Raw genomic sequence first — 23,272 nt, 5'->3', positions numbered from 1 at the left:
GAATTCTGAAAATTCTTAAAATGCCAGATAGCATTTTTGCTCAAAACCGTCGAAACGGACTGGTATCCATAAAACTTACAGTGCCTCAGAAGTTGTTCTATATTTAGTTACGTATGGAATTTTGAAAGAAACATTGGGCAATAACGACGAAAATTTTCTTCTTCCGTTGTTTTAAAACCGGAATAATGCGTGGAATGGGAAATATTGTGAAATTAAGTCGGGGTTTTGAGTAGGCTCGTAAAGAAGCCATACCCAGTGATTCACTGATTCAATGAACAGAACCATCACTGAATATATTACTACCTTTTCAAATTTACCTTCCTCCTCTTCAACTTCTGTATTGTATTGTAAAATTGAAAAACCAATCTTTAAATGCTCGGAAGACATCTAAAAAATTTTATCACCTTAAGTTTCACAGGATGTTGCCCCTTTAAACAGTTCAAATCTTCTTCAGGAAATTCCAACTCCTCCGTACCCCCACTAATTGCCAAACCGTCCAAACTTGTCTTAATGGTATCCTTTGCGGTTTTGTTTAAAACCTGCTACGAGGACCGCTTACTTGAAGCACTGAAGCCCGATGTCAAGAAAAAACCATGTACACCTCTACACTCCTTTAAATCTTTATTATATTTTACACCCTCCTTCCACCTCTGACCTGTTAAAACAAATTCTTTTTAAAATTTAGTTGCATTAACATCCAACCTTTCTATAAAAAAAAAAAAAAACTATTGAATTGCTCCCATTTTTATATGGATGCTTCCCTGCTGTCCCATCCACCCTCTCCCGAATTTAGTTTCAAGAAAGGCCTGATTCTTGCCCGTATAGGAGTGGACTGTATCAATTGGATTCATATGAATATTAATTTTGACAATGTAGTGCAAGATGTTTGATAATATTAGACAAGATTTTGATAATACCACACAAGATTTTGGCAATGCCTGATAAATTTTGATAGCCACAGATACAATTTAGCTACAACCATTCTAGATTTTGATAATTACTTCCAAGGTTTAGGTAATGTCCAAAAGGATTCTTGTAATATCTCACAAGGCTTTGATAATACGAGACAAGATTTTGTAATTTTTAGCATGATTTGGTAATATTGTGCAAGTCTATGATAGTATCATATAAGGTTTTATTAATATTTGACAAGATCTTGATAATCTTGAGAATAACAGACACTACTCTGATAGCATCATATGAAGTTTTGTTAATAGTTAACATAATTTTGATAGCATTATATTAGATTTTGGTAATATCAGTCACGTTTTGGTTGTTGCTGAAGATGTTTCACCAATAACTTGTAACGTTATTATGATACCATGTAAAATTTTACTAATAACTTGAATCATTTTCAGGCCGTGATTAAGTGAACTGATGGAACTCGAAAATCCCATGTTAAATTGAAAATTTAATATTTAAAAAGTACTCAAGTATTCATTGGCGGAAGATGCCGCTTTTAATATCAGGCCATAGCATCTTGAAGATCCTACAAAATGTTTGAAAGGATTTTGCTCTATTTCCTCTAATTGCTTAGAAATCTTAGAAATTGTCTAGGTCTTTTTCACAACTGTACTCTATGAAGGATATTGATTTTGGAACAAAATCGGTACTATCATGAGCAGAAGACAATAACCTGTAAGATGATTGGAACCATTTTTCGATTTATTTTCCTGTTTTCTAACAGTCCCCTAGAATATTCTCAGCTACCTGAAATTTTTACAAGTCGGTTGCCAGAAAGAAGCGTCTCAGATCGCCGATAATAGCCCCTAGAGACCAAAATGACAAGCTGGTTTAATCAGCTGCTTTTTAATAGTGTGAAATTTTCATAAATTATTTCAATGCAATGAAGAAACCTAGAAATGAGAAATAGTCAAGAGTCTTCAGTAAAGTTGTGCACACAAAGCCGAAATCATGGGATAAATTGAATCAAAGCGAGGTATGCAACTGCGAAACTGCGAAAAATTTGGGGATAGGAGAGTGGATAAAGAGCCAAAAAAGGCGGACTATTCCATGGAAGGCGGAACTATTGCATGGAAGTTGGAAAGAATGGACTAGTCAACCTCAAACGAGGCCACGTCTACTTTTACCAAGTACAATGTCAGCTTGAATGTGCTCAGCTAGATACTTGCTTTTTCATGATTTTTACCCAGAAAGACTTCTACATTGAAAAGATAGAACGCGAGCCAGGCTTTTGGACCGAAAAGATTTTTCCCAAGCTGAAAGGATTCTTCATGGATGCTTTGATCCCAGAGCTTGTTGATCCCAGATTTCCACGGGGGCTTCCAATACGAGAGCAGGAAATTCCAATACAGGGAAATTTATTTTCCTTACATTCTATCCTTCTTTTATTTACATACTTAATTGTATTGTCATTTGAAATAAAATACCTTTGTTTATCCTCCAACTTGCTTGTCCTCAAACTTTATCAAACAGTTTTTGTGGTAACGAACTGTAGTAAAGAGCGACCCGGCTCAATAGTAACCAAAACTCTAAAAAATGGAATTTTGATACCAATAGCTACATTAAAATAATCGCATTTTAATGCTGATTTTAAATATATAAGTTTCAACAAGTTTAGTCTTACCCATCAAAAGTTAAGAGCCTGAGAAAATTTGCTTTATTTTAGAAAATAGTTGGAAACAACCCCTAAAAGTCATAGAACTCTACTGTAGAAGTTTCAAGCTCCTATCTACAAAAATATGGAATTTTGTATTTTTTGTCAGAAGGCAGATCACAGATGCGTGTTTATTTTTTTTTTTTTTTTTTCAGGGGTGATCGTATCGACCCAGTGGTCCTAGAATGTTGCAAAAGGGCTCAGTCTAACGGAAATGAAAAGTTCTTGTGCCCTTTTTAAGTGACCAAAAAAATCGGAGGGCACCTTGGCCCCCGTCCCACGCTAATTATTTCCCCAAAGTCACTGGATCAAAATTCTGAGATAGCCATTTTATTCAGCGTAGTTGAAAATCCTTGTAACTATGTCTTTTGGGACGACTTACTCCCCCGCAGTCCCCGTGGGAGGGACTGCAAGTTACAAACACTGACCAGTGCTTACATATAGTAATGATTATTGGGAAGTGTACAGACATTTTCAGGGGTATTTTCATTTGGTTGGGGACAGGGGTTGAGAAGAGAGGGATATGCTTGGGGAACTTTTCATGGAGGAACTTGTCATGGGGGAAGAAAATTTTCATGAAGGGAGCGCAGGATTAACTAGCATTATTTAAAAAAAAATGAAAAAATAAATATGACAAAGTTTTTTCAACTGAAAGTAAGGAGCAGCATTAAAACTTAAAAGGAACAGAAATTATTACACATGTGAGGGGCTCCCCTCCTCCTAATACCTCGCTCTTTACGCTAAAGTATTTTTAGAAATTTCAACTGTTTATTCTACGGCTTTTGTGATTCAGGGGGCCATTCTTAAGAAATCGAGACAAAATTTAAGCTTTAGCGTGAAGAGCCAGGTACTGACAAGGGGTGAACCCCCTCATATATGTAATAAAAATATGAGAATACAGAAGTTCCTTACTTAAGCTAATTTGTAAGTTACGTATATCTTTAACTAATAAAATTTATTTTTACTAATAATTTTACTAATAAAAAATTCGTAAAAAATTAAAAGTTCTAGTTGCCTTTTTAGGTAACCAAATAATCGGAGGGCAGCTAGACCTCCTTCCCCGCTCCTTTTCTCTCAAAATCGTTCGATCAAAACTATGAGAAAGCCATTTAGCCAAAAAAAAAAATATGCAAATTTCGTTTTAATTATTCATCTGCGGAGAGCATAAATCAAAACATGCATTGATTAAAAAACGTTCAGAAATTATATTAAATAAAAACAAGTGTTTTTGAACTTAAAGTAAGGAGTGACATTAAAACATAAAACGAACAGAAATTACTTCATATATGAAAGGGGCTGCTTCCTCATCAACGCCCCGCTCTTCACGCTAAAGTCTGACTCTTTCTCTTAACTCTAATTTTTAAAACAGTAAAAAACTTCAGCGTAAAGAGCGGGACGTTCACGAGGAAGCAGTCCCTTTCATATACGAAGTAATTTCTGTTCGTTTTAAGTTTTAATGTCACTCCTTACTTTCAGTTAATTTTTTTAATTTAATTTGTAAGAAAACTTTGGTTTTCTAAGAATCTTCGAAGAAAGCTTTCAACTAAGTTCGGTGTTTAGTTTCGAATTAATCAACTGAGGTATTTTAAATAGCCTATCCCTAGGAAAAAAACAATAAATTTTAAAATGCACTCTATGCATGCCGTCACAGTTGATATGCATGGGCATTTTGTACTTGAGAATGATAGTGCTCTTTTGCTCATTTTCTCTTCTCCCTTGGTCGGTAACCAAGCTTTGCAAGACGCAGCAAAATATTTCTCGGCTGAAGCCTCTCACCAAAGGAAGCTGTCTATCAAAACCTTTCACAAGACTTGAGAATTGGTGCTATTTGAAGTTTTGACAACCAACGGTCTCTAGAGAATTAAAAGACAGAAGGCTAACCTTACTTCAATTTTGAAGCTCGATGTTTTCAAGTTCACTTAATCACGGCATTCATAACACCACTTCAGGTTTTGATAATGCCTGATAATATTTTGATAGTAACAGACGCTATTTCGCTAGAACCATTCTAGATTTTGATAATAACTTGCAAGATTCAGTTAATGTCCTAATTTGTGGAATCGGAACTGTTTAATATGGGACGGGGGTAGAAGTGGTTGGACTGAAGCCAATATTGGAATCGCTACCTGTGGGACTGGAATTTGAACCGGTGGAACCCGGATTAGAACTGGAACCTTGGTGGGAAACAGTAGAATCGGAACTGGAACCGCCGTTTGGCGGGTGAGAAGGATATCACTTTATTAAAAATCAATTCCCAAGGGGATGATCTTCCCATGATATCTAATTCCCAAGGAAAATTAGATGTCAATTGATTAAAAAATATCTAAGAAAAAGTTATAGGAATGATAAGGGTTGCCATAGTGTGACAGATGATAAGTCATAGTACGTCACAGTTACATGAATTAATATGGTACACCGTGTTGAGGGTAACTTGCCAAAACTCGAAACAATGGATTTAAAGCAGGATTTTCAACAAGAAAATATCTGTAAAATGCTTTAGAGATGATGAGGGGTACCGGAGGGTCCCAGAGGGCCAGTCACAATGTGATACGGTGGCATGAATTGACATGGTGTAGTACGTTTAGGATGGCTTACAAAAACACGAACCAGTGGATATAAAGCATGGTTTTTAACAAAAAATGTCTTTACAATGTATTAGGAATGATGAGAGGTGCCAGAAAGTGCCACAGGACCAGTAATAGTGTAGCACAGTGGCTGAATTGAAATGATGTATCACGTATAGGATGGCTTGTGATAATCCGACTAATCGATCCAAATCATGATTTTTAACAAAAAAAATATAAGAATGGCCTAGGCATGATGAGGGTGCCATAGGGACAGTCATAGTGTGGTACGGTGGTATGGACTTACATTGTGTATCACATTGAGCATGGCTTGTGAAACCACCAACCAAAGGGTTACAAAGAATGTTTTAAACAAGAGAAAACCTGAAAATGCCTTCGGAATGATGAAGAGTGCAAAAAGATGCCGCGAGTTCTTCCTAGTTTTGCGAGGAGGCATGAATTTCCATTGGAATCATCACGTTAGGTGTGGATTGCTAAAGAACAAACCAGTAGATTTCAAGCACATTTTTATCAGAAAAATATCTGAAAATGGCTTTGGGATAATGAGGGTGTAATTTACCATTGGTAATTTGCCATAGTGGTGTAAATAGCCCTGGGGGCATCACGTTCTACAGCTTAAAGTTAAGGTGGGAGGTGTCAAAAGAATTCTCTTCGATGAAGGGGGACCGGAATCTAACACCCGTTCAAACAAATGGGGCATTTTCATTAAAAGCTTTCAAAAGTATCTCTTAATTTGGCTTAAATTTACCTCTAACGATAAAATTCAAAATATAAAGGAAAAATGTTTTTCAGATGTGTGCTTATCAATCAGGAATGCATAGTCTTGGCTCATTGAAACGGGGCATTTTCATTAAAACCTCTCAGAAAATATCTTAATGCTGCCTAAAATTACCTATAACAACCCTCCCCCCTCCTCCCTAGAATCGGTTGCTAGGGTCCCACCTTTCCGTAATTCACGCTTGTTTTACTTATATTTTATCCTATGTCAGCTTTTTTCACTTTTGTTTTTCCGTTTCTTGGGTTTTAATTGCTTTTTCCTTTGAATTCATGATTTTATGATGTTTTTATTATTAATAAGACATGTATGTACAAAAAAATTCCCTGTCTTTTAAATTTCTTGTTTCAGGATGAATCTTCAATACGTAATCATTTACGCCATTAAATATCTAATACCAATGCTATCTAACATCTCACTGTTTTAATACCTAAGTTAATCTGTCCAAGAAAAGCGTTTCTTTTTTCTTCGCTAGTGTGTTTAATCAAACAGTTCGTGGTAACGAACTGTAGTTAGGAGTGACTCAGCTCACTAGTAACCAAAACTCTCAAAAAAATGGAATTTGGATACCAATAGCTACATCGAAAGAATCGCATTTTAATGCTGATTTTAAATATATAAGTTTCATCAAGTTTAGTCTTACCCATCAAAAGTTACGAGCCTCAGAAAATTTGCCTTATTTTAGAAAATAGGGGGAAACATCCCCTAAAAGTCATAGAATCTTAACGAAAATCACACCATCAGATTCAGCGCATCAGAGAACCCAATTGTAGAAGTTTCAAGCTCCTATCTACAAAAATATGGAATTTGTATTTTTTGCCAGAAGGCAGATCACGGATGCGTGTTTATTTATTTATTTTTTTTTCCAGGGCTGATCCTATCAACCCAGTGATCATAGAATCTTGCGAAAGGGCTCATTCTAACGGAAATGAAAAGTTTTAATGCCCTTTTTAAGTGACCAAAAAAAATTGGAGGGCACCTAGGCCCCCTCCACGTTAATTATTTTCCCAAAGTCAACGGATCAAAATTCTGAGATAGCCATTTTATTAAGTGTAGTCGAAAAACCTTATAACTATGTCTTTGGGGACGAGTTACTCCCCCACAGTCCCCGTGGGAGGGGCTACAAGTTACAAACTTTGACCAGTGCTTACATATAGTAATGGTTATTGGGAAGTTTACAGACGTTTTCAGGGGGATTTTTTGATTGGGGAAAGGATTTGACAAGAGGGGGATATTTTGGGGGAACTTTTCATCGAGGAATTTGTCATAGGGGAAGAAAATTTCCATGAAGGGAGCGCAGGATTTTCTTGCATTATTTAAAAAAAAAACAATGAAAAAATAAATATGAAAAGTTTTTTCAACTGGAAGTAAGGAGCAGCATTAAAACTTAAAACGAACAGAAATTATTACGCATATGAGGGGTTCACCTCCTCCTAATACCTTGCTCTTTACGCTAAAGTATTTTTAGTGATTTCAACTATTTATTCTACGGCTTTTGTGATTCAGGGGTCATTCTTAATGAATTGGGACAACATTTAATCTTTGGTGTAAAGAGCGAGGTACTGACGAGGGTGTGAACCCCTCATATATGTAATAAAATATGAGATTACAAAAGTTCGTTACGTAAGCTAATTTATAAGTTACATGTATCTTTTACTAAAAAACATTCGTAAAAAATTAAAATTTCTAGTTGCCTTTTTAAGTAACCAAAAATCGCAGGGCAAGTTGGCTTCCTCCACCGTTCCTTTTTTTCACAAAATCATTCGATCAAAACAATGAGAAAGCCATTTAGCCAAAAAAACTTGCAAATTTCATTTTAATTATTCCTCTGCGGAGAGCCAAAATCAAAACATGCATTTGTTCAAAAACGTTCAGAAATTAAATAAAAACGAAGTTTTTTAGCTGATAGTAAAGAGCGACATTAAAACTTAAGACGAACAGAAATTACTTCGTATATGAAAGGGGCTGCTTCCTACTTTACGCTAAAGTTTCTTACTGTTTTAAAAAGCAGAGTTGAGAGAATGAGTCGAACTTTAGCGTAAAGAGCGGGGCGTTGATGAGGAAGCAGCCCCTTTCATATACGAAGTAATTTCTGTTCGTTTTAAGTTTTAATGTCACTCCTTACTGTCAGCTAAAAAAACTTGTTTTTTTATTTAATTTACGAGCAAGAAATCGTATTTTGAAGTAAATTTTTTTATTATTACTATACTAAGCAATGAGACTTCTCCTGCATAATGTAAAATACTCAAGGCTCATACAAAATGTGATTTTCCAATACCAAAATTTAAAGTAATAACATTGTAATGAGTAGGTGCACATCAAATATAAACAATATCCAGCAATGGATTTTCTCTCCCACATGCCAATTATTCCAGTCACAGAAAACATGGGACCAATAGATTTCGAGATGTTTTCAGTAGTAAGTATTCCTCGAATTATAATACTAGGAGGGCTTTCTTGATCTAGCTGTTACTGTTAGCCCACAGTTCCTTTGGGTGAAAATCTCTTTCGAATGCTAAAGTAGACGAAAATCTTTAAAATATAAAGGTTCCGTGAGGAAAACAGTTTGAAGAAAAAGTTTCTACGAAGAAAAAAAGTAGTGAAGAAAAATACGCCTTATAGGAAAGATGAAATCCTGACGAAAAAGCTCTTAAAGTATTATGTAGTATCTCACTTGTGCACTGTCATTGCGTAAGATTCATTTTTGGCCGCCATCACGTAACGCCCACGTTTGTGCCGTCCTCAGTTACAACAAGGGATTCACCACGGGCCCCTGACCTCTAACAAGTCATGCAAAATTGCGTCATTCTCAGTTGCAAGTGGAGGTTTCCCCTTGACATTGCAGGCCCCCTGTTTGGATTGGTTGCTAAGGACTCTAGTGGAATTTGATGCTGGGGCCCCAGTGGGATTGATTGTTAGATCCCCATTGGAATTGCTCATTAGGAACCCCCCCGGTGAACTTGGTTGCTAGAGCCCCGGTGAAATTGGGTGCTATGATCCCGTTAAAGTTGACTGTCATGGGTCCCCGTTGGAATGGGTTGCTAGGGCCCATTCAAAACTGGACTCTATGACCCCGTTTAAGTTGACTGTTAGGGCCCCGTTGAAATTGCTTTCTAGGGCCCTCCGTTGGAATTGGATGCTAAGGCCTGGTGTCTTGAAGGTTTCCTACTTGGGAGAGCCTTGAAGGTTTTTTCCCTACTCCCTTAGGTTTTTAAAAAATTCAAGAAAAAAACTATGATGTAATGTCTCTTGACTTACACATACTGAAGTCTAACAATGCCTAATCCGTGACAAGCGCATGCGTCTTTTTTGGGAATCGCCGTTAATCTTCTTAATGATATTAAATCATTAAGGAAAAAAAGTAGTTGCTATTGGTCATTTTAAAACTATCGAGGGGATACTACTTACAGATGCAATGCAATTTTACAGAGAAAGCGAGAGCTTACTTGTAAAAACTGCTGTGAGTTAGAAATTTTTCCAAAACGAGGTAAATCATAGCTATTGAAGAAATAGATAAAAACACAAAGATTTTGGTCAAGACCTTCGCTAGACTGTCTTGAGCACAGAAATAAGACTTAAAAATTTCATAAGTAAACGTCCCACGAGTAGCATAAATTGGCAAAGCTTGAGAAAACAATGCTAAATTAGATCACCTAATGCTCTGTCAGTGGTGTCTCAGAATGGATTTAGGAGTTCAAAAACCTAAGTGAAGTTTCCTTTGTCCTTCTTTTTCCAAGGTAGGTTATTGTCTCTCCCTAGCGACACCTATGCATAGAACACGAAGAGTATTGATTACACGACGTGAAATTGCGAAATAAGTATACAAAAAAGTTGCGCAAGAATTAGAGGCAGAAGATTGCAATAAATACAATGACAAGACAAGAATTCCATTTACTTCTGTGCTTGCCAACTACCTTGTCAGTTTATTTTTAAAGGTATGTACTTTAAAAGATCATTTTAAACCGGACTCTGTGGTACCCCTACAGGTTTTTCGCTGCAGATGTATCAAAATGTGACACTTGTCGTGATTTAAGTAAGCATACTGTTGTAGTAGTGTCTGCGTCATGATTTTAGGAATAAATGCAACCTGGTAAAAATTGACACAAAGAATTTTGAAGGAACTCTGTAGTGATAGATACGCTTGAAATTGCAACAATATATTAGGAATAGCATTTTGAATTCAGATTAAACTGAACAGTACCTATGGAAAGATTGTTTCAGGAATAAAAAATAGCCTGAATACCCCTAAAACTACTCCAGATTGACATAAAAACTACACTGTTGACATTATTGTTTTGAAAATCACGGTACTACAGTGCTCCTTCCCCTGCCTTAAATAACTGGAAATGCCTTTTGTTTATTGGATACAAACTAAAGTTTTTTTCTTTAGCACTGGTCGAATTTTTTAACTTCTAGCCCCTTCCACGGTGACTTTGGGAGAGTAAGTCATCCCCAAAGATATAGGTATAAGGTTTTTCGACTATACTAAATAAAATGGCTATCTCAAAATTTTGATCCGGTGGCTTTGAGAAAATAATTAGCGTGGGAGAGGCCCTCCATTTTTTTTAAAAAAGGGCACTATAACTTTTCATTGTGTTGCGAGAGCAACACTTTGGTTCTGTCCTGGTATTTCAGCTTATTCCTGGAAACTGGTAAGGGTCTAACCTTAGCGGTTTTTACAGAAAATATGCAACTCAGGCCGGATTGATGAATATGACATTACATTTTGGAAAGCTCCACAGAACTCTTGACTAGGGCCTAAAAGTATGGTTTTTGCTTGTCCACGATCCACAGCCTATGGTGTGTGAAATGAAGTGGAGTTATATAGCCTATGCCAGAGAGGAGTATCTGAAGCTGTGCAGCCAAGCTTTCGTTTCATCAAATCATATTTCTGCTTTCGAGTGGAAATCTCCGTTCTAGCAGGCAGGTGCCACTTTCAAATTGAAGATGGACTAAAATCTATAAGTGTTAAATATATGTGGCAGTTACCCGGCCCCACAGCCAATATATCTTCTTAGAGTGATAAATAGAAAAATTTACAGAAGCAAAAAAGTGGCATTTTTCCACGGGTCCGAAAGTGCTACCGTGATTTTTGCTGGGTTTATCATTTGTTTTTTTTCGGACTTGGGATTGAGGTTGTATAGCCTATGTCCGAAAGTGCTACCATCTATTGTCTCTATCCTTTTCTGTTCGTGATTTTAGCTAAGTTTATCATTCGGTTTTTCACACTTCGGATTGCGATAGAGAAACGGTATCAGATGTGCCTAATAAACTTTAAAACTTCTTTCATTGTTAAAGAAATTGGAGCTTATCCTTTGCTCCTTTCTAAGTTGTGACGTTCGAAAGTTGGCCTACGGCAAAAAAAAATCAACTTTTGAACTAAGACAGATAGAATTTTTTTCGAAGGCAATCGATAGCTCTTGATGAACTGATCAAAGTATGACATCCATTTTTTGGTACAAAAATTCCTTCATGAGGTATACCAGTTTGAAAGTTTCAAAGGGTTGACAACTTCAGTAGCAAGGTACACAGTGAAACAAAATCTAGGCCGGTACAAATTGTGAGACATATAGAGGACTTGTAAGCAACAGTTTGCTGTGAGGTAATAATCCCTTTGGCAATGAGGGGTGAAAACTTTTACCAGTTAGTGTACCTATAATTTGTTTCCAATGTATTTGGTGGTGAAACTAATTCGGTTCCAGTGGTAAGACATGTAGGGGACTTGTAGGTAATAATCTGCAGTAAGACTACAGTCAATCTCAGCGATGAGGGGTTTGCAGCTATGCTAGTTGGTTTACCCATTTATTTGTTTCCGGTGAACTTGATGTTATTACGGAAGAGGGACTTATAAGTGAGAATCGGATCACTTTGGGCGAGAAACGGCTGTTAGCTCACAATCATCTTCGGCAATGAGGGGTTTGTCACTTTTGCTAGTTGGTGTACCTATTATTTGTTTCTGGTGTATTTGATGGTAAAACCAGTTTGATTCCAGTGGTAAGACATCTAGGGAACTTGTAAATAGTAATCGGCTGTTGGGCTACAATCATTTTCAGCGAGGAGGGGTTTGCAACTTTTGCTAGTTTGTGTACCCATTTATTTGTTTCCGATGGGCCTGATGTCTATAACGGGAGAGGGACATGCAATTAAGAATTTGTTTATTTGGGGCTAGAAATTTGTGCAAGTTGGTGCACACTGTATTCGACCTCTTTAAATCTGACAGAATTAAGTGTTTACACAACGGGTAAAAACAATAACGTAAAATAATGAGGTAGTTTCGCAATAGTTAGTGTCACCTATGGTATTTTAATCCTGAAAAGTTACGGACAACTTTATAATACCAATTAGATTATGTAAGACATTATTCCAAGTTTTCATCTGTCACGATGTCTACGATTGAAAAGAATAAAGTTCAACTCTGGCTTCAAAGTCAATTTAGTCCCTTCTTTCGATATTATTTTGTAGTTGTTGTTTTTTCAAGGCTGAGGAATAGCCATTGGTCATGTGATAAATGATTGCGTTCTTGTTTGACCATAATGTTTTAAAAACTTCGATAGGCTGACAACTTCATCATTTAACCGATAGTGATCAAACAAGCACAAACGAGAATTTAAAACAATGAAATAGTTTCGTAATAATTAATAGAATGTCATCTATGGTATTTTGATCCTGAAAAGTTGCCCGGGCAACGTAGGTCTAGTTTCTGTTAGAATGAGCTCGCTCGCAACATTCTAGGACAAATGGTTTGAGAAGATCCCCCCTGGAAAAAAATCCAAATATTTTTTAGATAGGAGCTTGAAAATTCCACGGTAAGGTTCTCTGATCTAATAGGATGGTTTAATTTTGGTTTTATTACTTTTAGGGGGTGTTTTCCCCCATTTTACAAAATTAGGCAAATTTTCTCAGGCTCATAGCTTTGGATGGGTAAAACTGATATATTTAAAATCTCCATTAAAATGCGATTCTGTTGATGTAGTTATTGGTATCAAAATTCCGTTTTTTTTAGTTTTGGTTACTAATGAGCTGGTTCGGTCCTTAATACAGTTTGTTACCACGAACTGTTTGATAAAATGAAATAAATTGATCTCTTCGCTACAAGCAACTATTTAAACTTAATTTTTTTTAAATAGGTCTGTATGAAGTAAAAACCGGAAAACATGTACTTTTTATTTGTAATTTCCACAAGTTTATACCGCAACCTGGCAAATAATGATAACCAGACCACAGGCACGCACGCAAGGGAGGGATTCACCAACCTCAATTTTGTAAAATGCTTAATTTTCAGAGCGAAATGTTTAATTTTTCTGTGTTTTCCTGGTACTTCTTTCTTAAGAGTTGAACGCCCCCTCCTCCCAAAAAAATTCTCGAATAATATTTTCTCTATTTTTCTCCTCGAATAATAGTTCTTTTGCAAATAAATATTCCTATTTACTTGCCAAATTACGAAGAATAACATTGCAATAATCGTAATTTTCAGGGAAAAACTCCTTGATTTTAATGATTTGTTTGGTGGAAATGGTAATGAAAACTGATAGCCTTGTGTTTGACTGATTTGCCGCATATGAAAAAGAATTGACTAGGGAGTATAATGTCTGGACATGCGCTAGGCCTTAAATGGTAGATCTTTCTGTTATTAAATAAAAAAAAACATTTTTTTTTTAGCTGAAAGTAAGGAGCGACATTAAAACTTAAAACGAACAGAAATTACTCCGTATATGAAATGGGTTGTCCCCTCCGCAATCCCTCGCTCTTTACGCTAAAGCTTTTAATTGTTTCAAAAAGGAGAATTAAGGCAAAGAGTCAAACTTTAGCGTAAAGAGCAAATTTTCTCAGGCTCGTAACTTTTGATGGTTAAGACTAAACTTGATGAAACTTATATATTTAAAATCAGCATTAAAATGCGATTCTTTTGATGTAGCTATTGTTATCAATTTTCGTAGCTATTGATGTAGCCTCCCTCATATGATGTAGCTATTGATTCAATCTTTTAGAGTTTTGGTTACTATTGAGCCGGGTCGTTCCTTACTACAGTTCGTTACCACGAACTGTTTGATGATGGGATCTTTTTCACAAACTATTTCCCTAAGATAATTCTGTCTACCGTCTATGTTGTCAAATACTAAATTCACTGGTTTCACATTCAAATATTCTTGAATAGTTCATCAGAAAATCTGATCTTGAAGTTTTAATTCGGTATGATTTTCACAGATGGTAGTTTCTGTTTTAAATTAGCTCTAGAGATTATTAAATGGTAATCTTGTTGTTGGAAAATTTAAAATCAAAACAGGCAAAAATAATCATCCGATATCAATAGAGAACTGTAGAAGGATAAGCCTTCTATAAGGATCTTTCTTTAGCCATATGACGTTAATTATGTTGTTTAATTCTTATAAAAATAATAAAAACACGAATTCGATTGCTTATTTAAGAAAGTATCAATCTTTTTTTTTTGGGGGGGGGGGGGTGCAAAAAATTAAAGTTACCAAAAACTCACGTTTAACGGGGTTACAACGCATTAAAATTTGTCAATATTCACTTTGTGACGTTTTTACTAGTCGGAGAAATATTTTGGGGGAGGGGGATAACGTGGGATGGGGAGGGGGAAATATTATGCGGGATGATCTTTCAATGGAGGAATAGTTTTTGGAGGGAGGCAATTTTCCATGAAAGGGAGCCAGGTTTTCGGACATCATTCAAAAACAATCATGAATTAAATAAAATATTTTTTTAATGAAAGTAAAGAGCACCATTGAAACTTAGAGCGAAGAGAAATCATTATTCACATGAGGGTGTCTCCTGTTCTCCATATCTACTTTTACGCAATTTTTTTTAGAACTTAAATTATTCTGAATATGCTTGCCCTTGTATTTCAGGAGTCATTCTTAGAAAATTGGAACGAAAGCTCAAACCTTTTTTGTCTTATTGGAAAAATTAACCCTATTTTACTCTAATATCCTAGTTAAAATAGAAAAGAGAGCCATGGGCACTGTTCTTACGGGCACTCTCATAGGACATGTTACAAGGATGACCTTCAGGGACTATCAATATGCTCATAAAATGGTAAAATATAACTATGCCAAACCTAATGCGATAACCAGGGGGCTAGGGGGTTTTAAGCTCCCCTCCCTGAACTACTTGTCCAGCCAATAAAAACGTATCTATGAATTTAACACTTATTGGTCTTCAGCTAGTGTTACCGTAAACCTGAACAAACAAAATAAAAAATTGATGATTTAATAATATTAAGTAGATATAAAAAATTTGATAATCGTATTATTGTGCAAGAAAAGTAAGTTATTTACTTCGAACCCTTGTGCAAGGTTCATGAAGTTAAGCTGCTTGGACTGGTACATCTTCTACAGGAATATCCCCTTTTCGTGGTCTAGCCCCTTTCTTGGCAAACTTCTTCTTATTTTGTGGTTTCTTCTGTTGGGCTTGGCTTTTCTGTTTGTTCTTGATTTGTGCTGCTTGTATTTGTTGTTTTCTGATTTCTTCGATTATTTTTATATTGTTCTTGATTATTTCTCGATCTCTTCTTATTTGTTCTTTTTTGCTCAATTTCTTTGGAGTGCACCTTTTGTTTTTGCGATTTCTATTAGCTGGTTGGCCTCTTTTGTTTGCTCTTCGACCCTCTACATCATCAACAGCATCTTTTTCATCTTTTGTTCTTGGCTCAACCGGCTGATCATCTTGCATTTCAGTTACATCGTTTTCATCGGGTAATTCTATATCACCTTCTCTCGGGCATCCTTTTGCCAACTTATTTCTATTTCTGTTTCTGTTTCTGTTTCTATTTCCATTTCCATTTCTGTTTTTATTTCTGTTTTTGTTCCTGTTTCTATTTCTGTTTCTGTTTCGATTTCTGTTTTGATTTCTGTTTCTATTTCTATTTTTGTTTCTGTTTCGATTTCCCTTTCTATTTCTGTTTCTATTCCGCTGTTGGTTCTTTTTCTGCTGTGCTTTTTTGTTAACACCTGATTTTGATCTCGCTTCTACATCTTTATCATCTTCAGGTTCAATTACGGAGTCTGATACTAAAGACGAAGAGTGTTCTCCAGATTCGTCACTCTCAATCAGATCAACAGAATCAGTATTTTTAGCTGCAACTTTTTTTAGGGCATCTAGACCAGCCTGTGTTTCATTAAATACATAACTATTTATTTCAATCTTGCTGTCATCTGTAACTTCTCCCACAAAATTAATATCAGAATTTGGCTCACCAACGGGTACAAGCCTAAGAAAATGTAACTTTTTAGTAAGGGACAAATAAAATTTATTACAACTTATGTGGCAGGATATAAAGCCGAAATATTCTTAGTCACTTTTATGTTAAACTGGAGTGTGATTACTATATTATATATAAGTTGTTATGATCTTTCGGTTTCATTTAACTGATGCTACAAATAATGACCAGTACCAGATTTAAAATGTGGTGCACACTTCACTTATGAATATATGCAGTTGCACCATATTTGTGAAGCTCAATTTTGGAAATAATATTGAGCATTAGAAGCGGAATATATCACAATTATAGGATTCCAAATATTTTTATTTATCTATGCTTGTCTCACATCCTATTGAATTTAAACACTTATGGTGACACATGGTAAGTAAAGATTAGACCAAAAGAGAAAAGGGGAGATTATTTTCGTTTATAATTATGTGGTGAAATGTGTATTTTATTTTACTTGGTTTTCATCTGCAACATGTTTTTGTAGGATAATCATGTTACTTCATTTTATTTCTGGAGAAAGAATTACCATTTTTTTTTTAAATCTAACTGGTTTTAAAACCTTCCTTTTGAAAATAAAAGCCATTGAAAAGCAGGAAAGGGGCTCATCTAACTTTTAGTTGAAAAACAACTTGTTTTTTATTCAAGTTCTTACGATTTTTCAAAGCATGCTGGAAATCCCCCTCCATAGAAAATTCTGTTCAGTAAATTTCCTCCCAAAAAAAATGCTACTCAAAGGAAAAAAAGTACAATTCCCAATAGTAAATACCGTATGTGAATAATTAGCAAATAACATATCTTATAGCCTTTTTTTCAGTGACTATGGGGGTCCAGGCATCCTCAGAGGCGCATTCTTCCGATCACTTATCTAAGTGGAGGAAAGGACTATCTCACAATTTTGATCAGATTTCTTTGAGGGAAAATGGACATCAGAGGGAGGATAGCTGCTCTCTAATTGTTTTGCCACGTAAAAAGGGCAAAAACAATTTTACATTTTGTTAGATGAGCCCAATTCAAGTGCTACAAGACCATTAGCTTCATACGAATACCCCTGCAAGCAAAAAAAAAAAAAAATACAAATTCCACTCTTTGGTAGATAGAATCTAGATGGCTATACAGAGGGGTTCTCCAATAGGATGAACCGGATGGAGTGAATCTCATTAAGGCTGGCTGAACTTCTAGGGGTGGGGGGTCCTCCCTTTTTTATACCCAGTAAGTTTTCACAGGCTTATCACTTTTGATGCGTAACATTTAGCTTAGTAAAAGTAGCTTAGTATCATTAAGCTTAGTAAATTTTACATATTTGAAATCAATCAAAGAAGAAATCTTGTTTATGCATTCAATTTATCAAAGTTCTTTTTTAGAGTGGCAGTTACTATTGGGCTGAGATATTCCTTACCTACATTTGTTTACCATTAGCTTTTTGACTTAAGATCTTGTGCTAATTTCCTTTGCATCAACATAGTGCCTATTTTAAGGTAATAACCGAAGTTTTTTTTTTTTTTTTTTTTTTTTTTTTTTTTTTTTTTTTTTTTTTTTTTTTTTTTTTTTTTTAATTGTATGCATCTCATAGTAGCCATATACCTTTCTACAAATTGATAAAAATTTCCTTGTGGCGATTTTGCATGTTCCATTGACAAGAAAACTTTTGTAGGTTGAACAATCCTCTAAATACTAATTAACAAGCTGCTCAATTGATGAGTAATCTTTTAGCCTATAAGGGGATAAAAGGATTTGATTGTATTCTCCTCGATTAGCCCATCGAACTTTTTGTCAAGTTTTATTGGAACTGGAAAAAAGGGGAAATTATTTAGTTATTTTGGTTTTCCTGCAACTGTATACTAGACAATTTTGTAATATTATAAGCAAGGCCGTATCCAGGAAAATGTTTAGGAGAAAGTTCCAAATCTCGGTTCAAAACCCCTTTGAGCTTTATAATACAATTTACCCCTTCATCCACCGTAACGAAAATGGCAAGATTTTTTCCCAAATTCAGCTTCACAAACGTGCCAGGTTTTGTATTTGCCAAGAAAACCTTCTAGTTCTTTTTGTAAAAATCTTTGGATGTTCATTCTCGTACACTTTCAGTAGCCTTGTTCTAAGTTTAAACTAAGTCGTGTTTGCAGCAAAAGTATAACTTAGCAAAGAGCAAGCAAATGAGAAACACTCATCAACGAACACTGATTTCGACACTGTTATTTAGATTCAACCGATTAATGTGTAAATATGATACCAATTTTTCTAGAATTCAGAAAAAAAGCCTGAAACCCTTCGAAAGTCACAGATCTGAACAAAAAGCACACTATTAACATCATCATTATCGAACAATTTCTAATATTAAGACTTATAGCCCCTATTTTGAAAAAAAGGAAACTCAATTTTTTGTACTAGTAGCGGCCATGTCTTTTTTTTCTGCCAGTACTAGGAGACTACTGGAAATTCATGGCAAATCGTTTAATGTCACATTAGTGAGCTTAGTCTTAAATTTATGAATTTTTTTTTAGATTAAGTAAACAAGTGTTTTCAGAAGGAAAAACAAGTTTTTCAGCAGAAAATAAGATGCAACACTAAAACTTAAAACGAGCACAAATGGTTCCATATATGCTGTCCATTCATAAACCCTTGTCCTTTATGCTTGTCTTAAAGTTCTTCAAAAACAATTCTCGTTCAAATTCAACGACCTTTATGTTCAAGCCGTCTTTCTAAAGGAATTGTGACAAAGAAAGACAATTTTTGCGTAAAAGAGCAAGGGCTCTGGAAGGGACAGCATATATAGAATAATTTCCGTCCTTTTAAAAATTTAGTGTTTTGCCTTACTTCCAACTGAAAAACCTATTTTTTATTTCATATCTGATATTATTTTCCAAATCTTTCCAGGAAACCCTTTTTCTTTCCTCTCCCTTCAGTAATTTCCCCTTGAAAACTACCGAAAACTTACCTTTCAAAAGAGTATTCAACCCGATGAAAATCCCCCCGCAGAAAATTCACCCTTCTAAAAAAAATTATATAGGCCTTTATTTAGGCATAACAGCTAGAATAATTGGAGAAATGAATAACTTACGGCCCTTTCCCCAGGGAGTAGAGGGGTTTAGTTATATCCAAAGGCATAGTTATTGGACATTTCAACCATGTTAAATCTAATGGCTGCCTCAAATTTTTGAACCGATGGCTTCTGGGGAAAAATATCGATACGATCACCCATGGAAAAAAGCTGAACACCTCTCCTTCATCTTTCTTAAATCTGTTTAACATTGTTTCGCTTTTTTGGGAGTGTTTCTCCCCTTTTTTGAAAATCAAGTAATTTTTCTCAGGCTAGTAGCTTTCGTTTTTCCTCTTAAAGCGCGCTTTGAGAGATCCACCGTAAAATATTTCAAAATTTCATCCTACTTTTTGCGTCTATTTGTACTGAATATCTGCTGGGTCAATGAGAAGCCTCTACCCTTGAACGTTGGGTAATTCAGTAATATTATTCACATGATCTGATAGTTCAAATGTTCACTCTTCAAACAACTGATTCCTTCAAAATTAAAAAGTTACTACATTTTTTCTTTAAAAGAAAAACAGGCGATCGTTTTAAAAAAAAGTTGTTTTTTTTATCAGCAATTCGTCAATTTTTCATGAGTAATTGGTCCATCCAAACACGGCATAAGACCTGAAAGATTTTTAAGTTTAGCATTGAGAAGCTTTTTTTTTAACTTTCCTCAGTCGTATGGGCTTAAGACGGCACCTGAACACAAAGGATGATGGGATCCAGTCTTAAAACAGCCTACTATGACCTTGTGATTCAACGGTCACACATATTCCGATATTTAAATTCTTCCCTTTGGAATCACATCATAAAAAAAGAAGAAGAAAAAAAAGAGACCGATTGTCCAGTTGACAAACTCATTATGGACTTCAAGAACCAAAAAATATTCTCTAGAAAAAAAGTTCTGAGGTAGAGGCGCCATATATCTACCATTAAGAACAAAAAGTCGTTTGAAAGAAATTTGCCCTCCTTAAATTCGGAATGCTCTTGTTCCAAGTATAACTTAAGAGCTGATTATATAACCCCACATTATTGCAGATTGCTAGCAACTTCCTCAGTTGAAGGGACATTTTCAGGGCGCGTGACATTTGTTTTTATGGGATCTTGTGGGTGACTGTAAAAAGGACAGTTGCTCTTATTTGTAAACACGATAATAGAAAGAATACTAGGTAATATGTTTTAGCCAGTGAAATTTCTCTTTCAGTGTATACTGAAGAAATCCTCTCAATAGTTTTGATTTATATCAACACTTTTTTTTAAGCGATAAATGTATAAAATATGAAAGGAAAATTGTTCAGATGTATATAATACACATTTCAAATGCAGTAATGAAATATAAATTTCCAGACTATTGAATGAAATCATTTCGGAGATATTTTCTATGTGACACTTTGAGGCTTGTATAAGTCTTTCTAGTCAAGATCTATGAAAGTCTTGACCAGTGACGATAACTGGAGGGCAAATTCAGTCCCCTTCCCTGATTCCCATCATAGATTTCAAAAATGCCTTTTGGAGTATTGTCCTTTGGACAATAGCCTTTTTCTGGTATTTTAATTGGAAAAGAGCACAAATTACCCCCCCCCTGATATTAAACAATATTAATGTAAGCGTCTTACTAAGGTTTTGGTGAACCATTAAAGTTTCACCTATAAGCTCGGTTAATAATATTGACTAAAAGAGGATTTAAATGACAATAACAAGTGCTTAAAAGCAATAGATACAACAGTTTATTTTGCTTCTTCTTCAAACAAAGTGTTCTTACCGGACAGCAGGAAGGCTTATTGCCAAAATAGAAAGAAGAATTAACAGCTTCATTATTAAACTGAAACTGAATTGCAGAAATTCAGACTTTATCGGTTTCTATAACGGGTAACTAAAAAACGTGACAATTACAACAGAGTATCAAAACAGAGTACTGTAACGGTACAATCGGCTTAATGGTTTTCCCCATTTGACCAGTTTGGCTAATTTTGTAGCATTTATTCCTCATTCCAGACCTACTCCTAAACTTTTCTATAGTTTTAGTTGGTTTGTTTCTACTTTTACTGAAGTTTCATTTTATTGTATTGTCCTGGAATGGAATTTTACCAGAGTTGAATTTCTCTTCGTTAAAACTGCCGCAGCTTAACTCAAAATGGCTATTTTTGCGCAATCCGTCAACTTTTATTTATTTTTTTACTCCATAACAATTCAAGGGCTGCCCCAAAATATTTCTTCCGACATGTTGAAAAATCCATGCGTTATTTTGAATCGAAACCTTTTTTAACACCAAACAATGGAAATAACTGAAAAATTTATCACTATTTTAAGAAATGATCCATCATCATAGGACAAAAGACATCATAAATATTCGAAGAAATATTTCATCCTCCTGGTCTGGCAGGACATTTCCAGAAGAATTAGCAAATAAGGCAAGACTTGTATTATTCATTATGCATAACTAGTCTATGCTAATACAGGCTAGCCTTTTGAATAATTTTCTTTGTTTTCTAGAGCTTGATTTAGCCTATTCTTATTTCTCCACCATTTAAATATTGTCTACACCTTTTCGTGCTTCTGTGGCCGCAAAGTAATATTTTATATGAACAATTTTGCGATGTTACTGCATCCATTATGCGTAAGCCGTCCCACTTAAAAAAAAAAAATAAAAAAAAAATGCTTAAAATGGAGTTGATGCCGTCAAACAAGTTAGATTTCAGAGTACTTTTTGAAAGTTTTTGGATTGCAGCGGTGGATAGCAACTCAGTGTCTCATACTAAGCAATAAAATAGCCCATAACTCCTAAAAATAAAGTCAGATCGATGCCAAGTACACTATTAGAATGGCCTTATCCGAAACCCCTATATCGAAAAATTACAGCCCCTTGTCTTTAATAACGAGGGAAATCCATTGGCTTGAAAAATAAGAAAAGTGGCTACTAGCATGATATTCTGTATCAACGGTATGTTTTTTCGTTTTTTTTTTTCTGCGCTAATTGCGAGGCACTGGAATATCATAGGGGGCTTTTGAATGGCTCCTTTTGAAGAAAACTGCCACATTTAATACCTTTTGTAATAAAAAAATACATATTTGAAGTAACATCAGTAGTTCCACAAAAAAAAATACTGTAAAGAACATATTCTAGACGATCACGTCCCATAGTAAAAGATTAAAATAGCCCAAACCTTCTACAAATAGCGTCAGATCGAAACACATAACACACCATTAGCATTCACATGTCTGAACCCCCTGTATAGGAAACTAACACCTCCTTGGCTTAAAGAACGAGGACAATCCACTGTTAAACAACGATCCAAATTAAATTCGAAATCCAAAATCCAGTTTAATCCAAAATTAAATAACGAGACTGTATCCATAATATTCTGCATCGAGGGTTTTTTTTTCTTTCTATTTTTTTTTCTCCGTGGCTAGTGGGACCCTGGAACATTATAGAGAGCTGTTTAGTTCCTCATTTTAAAGGAAATTGATTCATAAGCACCAAAAACAAGAAGAACAATAGGGAATTTTTTAAGACAGTGGCAAACAAATTAGAATGAACATTTCGGCCCTTTGTCCAAGGGTCGTCCTCAGCAATACAAATAAAAAAAACAACTTACAAAAGGATATAAAACTAAAATGAACAGTTTTTCAAAACAGGCCCAGCATCCTTACTTCAGTGAAGTTCAACCAGGACTGATAAATAAATTGTTATTAAACGAGGCAATTCATTGAAATGAAATGTAACGATTTAAAAACAGGTTTTTAATGCCAGCCTAGCTTTTTTCGCTGCTGATCTTATAGGTCTATTTGTGACAGGTTCTTTGTTAATATCTATTGGTTTGTTATAATATTCCGTAAGGTCATTTTTAATTAAATTTGTGCATAAAGTGTTCACTGAATATTCTCCTAAATCCCTATTTAAGGAAATATTATTATTAATCTTAAGTCTGATTTCAATTGCTTCTCAAACTATTTGCTTTATGCCTAGATCATTGCTATTAATGGCGGATTCTTCAAAAGGTATTTTGTGGCTAGGATTTTCGAAAACATGGCTGCTTAA

The 23,272-nt window shown here is 35.2% G+C and overlaps 1 protein-coding gene across 1 annotated transcript; it reads right to left on the bottom strand.

Annotated features, from left to right (window-relative positions):
• Positions 1 to 15,192: 15,192 nt before the first annotated feature.
• LOC136029503 (1-phosphatidylinositol 3-phosphate 5-kinase-like) lies at positions 15,193 to 21,114 on the bottom strand. The gene is made up of 2 exons (XM_065707949.1): positions 20,996 to 21,114; positions 15,193 to 16,208 (listed from the first exon to the last, which is right to left on the bottom strand). Exons 1-2 carry the CDS (start codon positions 21,046 to 21,048, stop codon positions 15,305 to 15,307), a joined length of 957 nt encoding a protein of 318 aa, XP_065564021.1. The 5' UTR covers positions 21,049 to 21,114; the 3' UTR covers positions 15,193 to 15,304.
• Between the last annotated feature and the right edge of the window lie 2,158 nt (positions 21,115 to 23,272).

The sequence above is a fragment of the Artemia franciscana genome, chromosome 7, assembly GCF_032884065.1.
Source record: "Artemia franciscana chromosome 7, ASM3288406v1, whole genome shotgun sequence".
NCBI classification, from domain to species: Eukaryota; Metazoa; Arthropoda; class Branchiopoda; order Anostraca; family Artemiidae; genus Artemia; species Artemia franciscana.
This window is presented reverse-complemented; position numbering and strand designations above follow the sequence as displayed.